Source organism: Nannobrachium achirus (genome assembly GCF_963921795.1).
Source record: "Nannobrachium achirus genome assembly, chromosome: 9".
Lineage (NCBI taxonomy): Eukaryota > Metazoa > Chordata > Actinopteri > Myctophiformes > Myctophidae > Nannobrachium > Nannobrachium achirus.
Window position 1 is genome coordinate 39,041,830 of NC_137818.1, and position 8,978 is coordinate 39,050,807.

The window sequence follows — 8,978 nt, forward strand, 5'->3', positions numbered from 1 at the left end:
AGACAGACAGACAGACAGACAGACAGTGTTTTACATCTTTATTCATTCAGTATTTTTATTATTCAGTCAACACTACAGTTCTCAACAGTATTACAACCTATAAGTCATATCATGCATGTTTTCTCTCCATTAAGAAGTCTTCTTTTCAAGAGTCGATTGTTTTTCCATGGTGGTTCTGTCCATGGTGCTGATTCTTCCATATGACACAATTGCTATGTCTGCTATCTGTATATGGACTGTGTCATAATATGGACTGTGTCATAAATGCCCATTTTACTTGGTCTATCATGGTCTTAATTGATATATTAACAATACTTTATATACTTTTCTTAACAAAATCATTGTCAAACAATATGACCCCCTAAAGCAGGGGTCTTGTTTTCAGGCCAAGGACCCCTTAGTTGAGAGAGAGAGAGAGAGAGATGAAGCAGGGACCCCCACAACCTTTCAGAGATTCCATATAGTTTCATAGTTTGACAGCACAATCATCAGCTGTGTATTTTGTGTTTTCAGATATTTAACCACTTGAGCCATCATTACCTACAGTAATACGCTTGAACCTTTACTCTGTACTTAGTGTGCTCTTTTCCCCCTCTACACCAAACCTCTTTGTCGAAAACAGACGATCTACAAGCTCACAACTGCGAGGCGTTGTGAGCTTGTAGATCTGCTATTTTTGGCTACAATTCTCAGAATATGGACACTAGGGTTCAAGTTGTTAATATAAAAAGGATTGGAAGATTTGGAGGACCACATGTAGTAACTCTGAGGACCCCCTAGGGGTCCCGGACCCCCTGTTGAAGACCCCTGCCCTAAAGTCATGAAATGGGAAATTATCAGATGACAGCAGAGGAAGATTTCATACTAAAGTCATTTGCAGGCATGTTTCCCTCTGTAGGAAATAAGGTTGGTCTTCTCCCATTTCTCCATCCTTAAACGCCCTCTTGCCATTCTGTTTTTAAACACTAATCCAACAATAACATTTAAAGAGGAGTGTTTCAATGAGTTGATTTAAAATAGTTTAACATCCAACTTCAGATAGTCGTCATATGTGGTCAGGGACGGTCTGCAGTGCATCCTCTGGGTTCCTGTTGATATCCACATTCTACAGGCGTAACATAAAAATAAAGCATTTTTTTAGAAACAGCAAGGGTGGCTAATTTGTGCTACATGTGTGCTCATACTGTCATACTGTCCTTTCACAGTTACTATCATGTCATTGAATGTATACAAATATATGACATGTATTTGAACCTTGGACACCTGCATTGGAAGCGAAACATACCATTAAGCCAAAGAGGAATACCCCTAAACTCAATAATCTAGAGTACACATTAGGCTTCTGAACTAAAGACAGGTCCACAATATTCATATAGTATGTATGTGCCATAAGCTCTTTTCTTTGCAAACCATAGTATTTATTATGATAGTTTACATGCTTGTGGGAACTTACCGAGGGTCTTTCTCTATGTGTGCAGACTGCTTCAATATTAAGGTAAAATGACTCAACTTCACAACCTGCAAGTCGTGAGAATACAAAACAAGACCCTCAGTGAAAGCTTTCCAGGAAGAACTCAATTGATTTAGTCAATACATAGTAAATTCCTCAGTGTTGATTACTCAATTTGTAACTCAGAGAGTGTAAAAATGTTACCAAATGGTTCCATTCTGTAACATTAATACACTCTCTGAGTTAAATGAACACTGAGGATTTTACTATACTATAGTATATATATACTATAAACTATACTTACCATAAGCTACTGGTGTCAATTTGAGCACTGTATGAAGGGGAATTCTTTGATATGGCAACTCATCTGCAAAGTGGTTGGATTGAAACAAACCATATTAGGTCAAAGACATATGACATATTAGTTGTTAATGTTTTGTCACAAGGTGCATTCCTATGTTAGTCTACAGATTGAACTATAGGTGTTGTTCTGTACCTGCAGGTTTATCTAAAAAGTAGGCCAGCAAGCAGCGCAGTATTGCTTGGTGGCAAACCACCAGAACGTTTTCCTGCCGCTCTAACTCCATGATGACTGGCTCCAGACGATGGACGAGGTCCTCATAGGACTGGCACAGGGAGAGACACAAAAGGAATTCAGTTAAACTTACTCTATTTTGTTAGAGAGACTGTCAATGACAAAAACTCAGTCATCCATAAATAGTTTCATGATTTATATTAAAGATTAAAACTTTAAAGAGGTGGTGCCTTATGGTATTTCTGTTTTGTATTTGTCAATGTAGTTAACATTACTCTGCCCCAGGTGTGGTTATAAAATGCAAATATGTATTTTTGGTTTCTTCCTGAAAGCTGAAATCCTCAGTCAAAAGGCCCGATTGACACCCCTTTAATGTCATCATAATATTATCCCCTGCCCTTTTTACCATACAGCAACACTGGGTGTGGCTAACTTCAGCTGGGTCACCACCCACCTGAAAACCAGGTGTACTTAATGAACCGGTGGGTGTGGCCACATAAAAAGATGATTTCAACATTTTCTGTACATTTAAAAAAAAAAACATCCAAGTATAATCATAATACCTGATGATCATGTTGTAGTAGAGAAAGAAATCACGGCACCGCATCTTTAAGTAAGAAACAAGCTCTGCTCAGAGAGTCAGAGGTCCTACCTCACCCTTGGGGTAGCGATAGCGATATTTGTCCTGATCTCTCATTGCGAACTCTTCCGGGAAATTCTCCTGAATTTCCTCATAGGTTAGCTCCTCACACACGCCCTTAGAGAAAAGGAAAGGAAACATCAATATGTACTGCATCGTCAGTGGAGTGTAGAACACTTTCAGCACCTCGTCCAGTTTGTCTGTGTGTCTGTTTCACTTGTTTGTCAGCAGCCTTAACAGCTGCATGGAATGACATGAAAATGTATGGAAAGGTCAGTGGTCCCTAGATTACCTGCTTAAATTGGATCGAGGTCAAGGGTCATATAAAAGGTCTTTATGTCTTTTCAGCCATAACGTCATGAAATATCAATAGTTGTAAAGTCTGCATAAATAATTTGGGACTCGGATCATCTTCATCCACAACATTACAATACAAACATGACAAAACAAACATTGTCTTCATCTTAATTATCCCATTATGTTTCACACAGAGCTCACAGCGTCTATCTCGTTGAGGGCCTTCCACTGTTCATACTGGACCCCCAGGGCCTCTGCAGTCTGGATGGTTCTCCTCATATGACTGGTCCACACCTTCAGGTCCTTGATGTTCTGGCTTTTGATGAAGGAGGCCAAGGCAGTGGCATACTGAAGGCGAGTATGAGGTGTTATTTCATCCACAAAACATACAGTAGCACATTTTATGCAAATGTTTCTGTAGTACAAAACAAGGCAGCACTGACATGGTGTGTTTGCAACAGTGATATAGCCACTCTTTTACTATTAATTTAAATAATTTAATGAGGTGGTGCCATAGTTTTTTACTTTTTCTGTTTTGTATGTGTCTATTGAGTTAATATTACTCTGGGGTGGGGTTATAATGTGCAAATTTGCCTTCCCTGTGCATTTTTAGTTTCTTCCTGAAAGCTGAAAGCCACTGAGTCAGAAGGCCTGATCGAAAAACATAGATTTAATGACATCATAAAATCATCCCCTCCCCTTTTACCATACACCCAACACTGTGGGTGTGGCTAACTTCAGCTTGGTCACCACCCACCTGAAAACCAGGCATACTTAATGAACTGGTGGGTGTGGCCACATAAAAACATTTTGGAAAAGATCTTCCTCCTATAATCATAATACCTGATCATCATGTTTTGGGTGGAAAAATCATGGCACCCCATCTTTATTTTGGCTGCTCTACCATTAGTAATATTATATAATACAGTATTACTGTCTTGTTTGCTTAAGCCTTACCTTCTGACCCCTTGGAGAAAGGGCAGAGTCTCCCCCGATGCGGCCCAACAGGTTGAGTTCGCTCTCTCCGTGTCGGCTCAGGTAGATGGAGCGTGGCGTGACATGGATGTTCATCAGGTAGTAAACTATTCTGCTCTGGATGTGGTCCTGAACCCGGTTCACCAGATACCTGCTGCCCACGTTGAAGATCTTGATGTAGGAGTGTTTCCTATTACAACATTTCATAGGGGAAGACGAGGGGGTGAGTGGGGTATTCGTCTTTTTTTTTTTTTGACCCAACCACTTTCAAAACCCACAAAATGAAATTATTGTGATTGACTAGTAAGTACCTGTCTTTCTCATCATCTATGGGAACATAGCATGTCTTGTAGCACTCAATGCGCTGAAGGAAGTCTTGATTTGCCTCATCTTTGTCACGATCCACATAGTCTGGACTCCCAAGCTTGACTTGCTAGAAGAAAAATCCTTTGTTTATAGGCTGCTCTGTGAAGTATAAATCAGGCCAACCTCAATTAGCCCTATTCACGGCCCGCCCACTCAGCAAATTTCTCAGCAACTTCCTGGTGCTGACGTCAGTTTAGAAGGGGAAATTAATACAGAAATAGCTGGACTTAAAGCCAACAAATCATTATTTCGAACGGTAAAGTAAATTATAATGCTTTGTGCCTTTTACTATCTTGTGTTCATGATCATTCTAGCCGTATTCTATACTTTACTATTCGGAAATTGCATTAAATTTGCAATTTCTGTGTTAACTCTATGGGCTTTTAGTAGGGTTTCCCCTTCAAAACGTGACTTCAGCACCAGGGGGATGCTGAGTGGGTGGGCCGTGAATAGGGCTAATTGGACTTTCTCAATGTTCTGCATCAGAGCATGGAAAAAATAATAATGAGCGTCTCAATTCAGATTATGACTCGCTTATCCAAAATCACCCTCACTGGTGGTTTCATGTGTATTTATTCTATATCTGTAAAATCGGGTTTGCTTGTAAAAGATTTTTCCAACGTACACTCACCATGGCAACATCAACATCACCAAAGTCCTACCCACCTAGAAACGATGTGCACAATATGCACATAAATGCATCACTGTTATAAAAAAATATATATATTCTCACATGAACTAGGAGGTGCTCACCCGGATATTCTCTGCAATGATATCTGGGTCATCACAAATTGACTCCACAAAGAACACCTGTAAGATAACATTCAACAACTCACTGTACTATTTTTGTGAAACCATTATAAAGACAGTTTAAAAAAGATTATATTCAATTCTTCTGTTTTATAATGAAACACACACATATATGTTTGTGTGTTTGTGTTTTCTGTACATAAGTCAATTATTCTTAGTACCTTGTAGCCTCTCTCCTTGGCAAAGCTGAGGATGACCGCTCTTCTCTCTCTTGTTGTGTTGGTTGCATCAAATACCTTGATAAGAGAAGAGAAGAAACTTTCATTACAAATACATTCCTCTGACTATAAACCAATGATAAATATTTTTTACAATCACTAGTATTATATATAGATACAGTACACAAATGTTTTACTAACTATACATACCAACCAGTACATACAGTGCATTATACCAAAATACATTATACAGTACATGAATACCGTACATATATAGAAAACAGTAATGTTGCTCGAGGGTTCATTTGTCCCCTTACTCACTGCTACTTGTCCATGTTCTTTTATAAAGAAGCTAGACACATCTTTAAGGGCAGCAGATGCACAGGCCCTGGGGAGAGAATTCTATCGTTTAGACAAAGATTCACATACATAATATTTTCCTGAGGTTGAAGAAGTAAAGTTATGAAGCTATTATACATTATAGTTCCCAACATCAACATCAATTTGAAGTATTAAGAAGTTATTGTGTGAAAATTCTGGGTAACACTTGCTATGCATGTTTACTCTGAATTATCCAAAGGAAAGCTCGCACAACAACAATTGTTGTGCGAGCTGTCCTTTTGCCCTTCTTGCATTTGGCATACACCCCCGACTTTGATTTGGACTGTTTCACAAGAGCACAAACGTTTTCCCCTCATCTCTGTTGTCATGCATTATGAACATAACTTATAAGGCATTATAATCTGCTGATAACACTTTATAACTAGAACTGCACTCTGTCGAGGTGCCAACCTGCGCTTCTTGCAGAAGCAGGCCATGTATGGCCTACTTGTGCGCCAGTAGAGCGCGCCATGAGGTAGGCTCACATTGGCGATGCCAGTGACATCACCACTGGCATCACCAGGAATGCGGGTCCGTCATTGGCTGTTAATGATGACGTTGCCAGAAATGCTGGTCCCTGATTGGGCTACGGTTTTAAACACACACAGCTACCTACCTACCTACCCACCAACATACGCAGCCGATCGCAGTACTTGCGCGCTCTGTTGTCATAACACTTCATAAAGACCTTTTAATGTCAATAATTAACTGGGGGACTTTGCATTCTATTTCTTGCAGCAGCCCCATTCTAATTCTAAAGTGTTTGTCTCTTACTTGCGGATTGTCATGGCTTCCTCATTGTCAATTCTAAAGAACTCATAATTCTGGTAGGACTGGACAGCCTTCCTGCGGTACTGACCCACATTAAACACTGTGGAATGGAGAGAAGACAGGATGAATAACTAAGACATTGGTAAGTGGTAAAACTGTTATTATGTAACAATACTGTACAGTATCACAGGAACCTGAGGAAGCAGTTTAAAAAAACAGACCTTTAGTAGGAACTCCAATCCAGTTGAGGTAGCGGGTGAGCTTTTTGGAGATGTAGGTCTTGCCCCTCGCTGGCAATCCTACCATCACAAGCACTGTGGGTGAGTTGCAGAATTGAGGCCTTGAGGCTAGAGAGAAAACAAAAATATCAAGTTATAAATATATATACGAACACCTTTGAATGTATGCTTAAAGGGGAAGACCACACATTTTCAATATTGAAATATGTCATTAATATAACTTAGAGGAGTTCCCCCCCTTCTGTGTTGCCTAGAACTGGAGGATTGATTTGGGGGTTTGTATTGTAAAGTACAATGTGTGATGTCATCAAGTTGTAATTTACAATACAAACCCCAAAATCAATCCTCCAGTTCTAGGCAACACAGAAGAGGGGGAACCTTTTTTTTTATTTCCACACAACTCCTCTAAGGTATATTAATGACATAGTTCAATATTGAAAATGGGTGGTCTTCCCCTTTAAGAAAATAATGCGTGTGTGCGTGTGCGTGTGTGTGAGGGTGAGAGGTATTATCTTGTTTGCAGACAGTGGTAATCCCAATACAGTATATAAGACAAGCTATGGCTCATGGTTCATAGCTCTGGGCATTAGTAATCAGTACATTAATGATGTGATGTGAGCCACTATAAAGAAATTGCCGAGCGGCTCACAGTGCGACTTTCCAAATTTCATTAGGTCAAAAAACAATCTCGCTCATAGGGATTGTCTTGCGCAGTATTCATTTGGCTTAAGTGCTCCATCACAGATGGATGATGATAAATTAAACACCTACACCTAACCACCTGGTGTCAAACCAAAAGCTGTGTGCACAGTGCCAGGAGAGACTTGTTTATGCACAGAGCTGCCAAGCTAATCCTCGTAAAGAGGGAGAGATAGAGTAAGGTGTGCACTGTGCAGCTCCTATGTGAACCAGGTCAGAAATCACATGATAACTCCCATACAGTATCTTCTGTCAGCATCTCAGATGACAAACTCAACAAGCCCAGCTGCCATTAAATAGACACAAGATGATTTATCATTTTCAACCAGCAGTTTGAAGAGATGAATAGTGACTGAAACAGATCGGGCAGCGTAACAATGTACCGGGACACAGGGCTGATGGGTGAAACTAATTTCATAATTCATATCACAAGATATATACCGTATAGTACACTATGACAATAATGGTTTCCTGCTGAGAAGACACAATATGTATTGGAGTGCTCCTTAGTTAATGATGCTTAAGTTACTCATACTTGCCCCCACATCTAACATCTAACATATAATTAGAGAGAGAGGTCAGTCAGTCACAAAATGCATTATCTATTCACTCGCTTCAGCGACTGATCTCAAATTTAACATGGCATTGGTCATTAGCATTATACACACGATGACGGAGCCCGAATTTCATTTTTCCCAAATTCTAGCGATTTCTTAGCGTTTCTTCACTCTACAGCTCTACAGCCTGTTGTCAGGGTTACGGTCCGTTCCTCCAGGCCATGGGATCTGTAGCCCCGGGCCCACACACACCTCTCTCACAGTTAGGAATGTTGCAGTGTCTCTCTCTCTCTCTCTCTCTCTCTCTCTCTCTCTCTCTCTCTCTCTCTCTCTCTCTCTCTCTCTCTCTCTCTCTCTCTCCATGGGCATGCAACGGGTGATGTGTGTCTCATCTTCCAACGGGTATAGAAAACTTATGTGGAGCAAATACATCCTCATACTTCTATTCACCTAATTTTGCTGTTAAATTATTTGTATCCATCATAAATATACACTCCTCCATGGGCTGCTCCTTACATTATGATGCTCCCACATATTCTCACGCACGCACCATGCAGTTACAGTTACTTTCCCCAAAACCCACACTCTGCACATATTTTGCAGCACATATATTCGAACGGGTAAGGTCTAGTAGTATGATAATTAACAGATAATTGGTAAACAAATATAAAGATAATCTGTTCTATTTAGTAGCCTGCCTTGACAATTGCCATTCCGAACTTTACTCATTTGTATCACCACATTCAAAAGTAAAAGAAAGTACTTGCAAGGGCTAATAATGTTGTATTGCTGGCAAGCATCAAATATAGGAGGCTGGTGACAAACCCAGCCCAGTTACAGTATAGCTGTACCTCACAAGTGACCAGATGGCCGATGTGCATCTACAGTATGTAGGGAAAAGAACATGAATGTAGTCTGCAGCATCAGCAGACTGCTCACAGGGCCACATGTCAGTCAGAGAGCAAAGAGCCAATCCCCTCCCTGGCTTGTCTGGGCCGGCCTTAATCCCATGGCCAACTTGACTGTCTCCCCTCAAATAGTGTCCAGACTTCCTGCCTCCCTGAACAGGATCTTGTTGTAGCTCATTCATAAATCCACAG

General features: G+C 40.3%; 1 protein-coding gene across 1 annotated transcript in view; it reads right to left on the minus strand.

The window, feature by feature from the left end:
• Positions 1-415: 415 nt before the first annotated feature.
• The window catches only part of pfkfb1 (6-phosphofructo-2-kinase/fructose-2,6-biphosphatase 1), a 10,785-nt gene continuing 2,222 nt past the window's right edge, over positions 416-8,978 (minus strand). Inside the window, exons 2-14 of the mRNA XM_080733358.1 lie at positions 6,605-6,730; positions 6,387-6,483; positions 5,553-5,619; positions 5,235-5,309; positions 5,017-5,073; positions 4,209-4,330; positions 3,880-4,087; positions 3,124-3,270; positions 2,638-2,742; positions 1,947-2,076; positions 1,755-1,817; positions 1,454-1,518; positions 416-1,105 (exon numbers count right to left, since the gene is read on the minus strand). Of these exons, the coding sequence (XP_080589484.1) occupies positions 1,046-1,105; positions 1,454-1,518; positions 1,755-1,817; positions 1,947-2,076; positions 2,638-2,742; positions 3,124-3,270; positions 3,880-4,087; positions 4,209-4,330; positions 5,017-5,073; positions 5,235-5,309; positions 5,553-5,619; positions 6,387-6,483; positions 6,605-6,730 (1,322 nt within the window). The 3' untranslated portion in view covers positions 416-1,045. The remainder of the gene's footprint in view (positions 1,106-1,453; positions 1,519-1,754; positions 1,818-1,946; positions 2,077-2,637; positions 2,743-3,123; positions 3,271-3,879; positions 4,088-4,208; positions 4,331-5,016; positions 5,074-5,234; positions 5,310-5,552; positions 5,620-6,386; positions 6,484-6,604; positions 6,731-8,978) is intronic.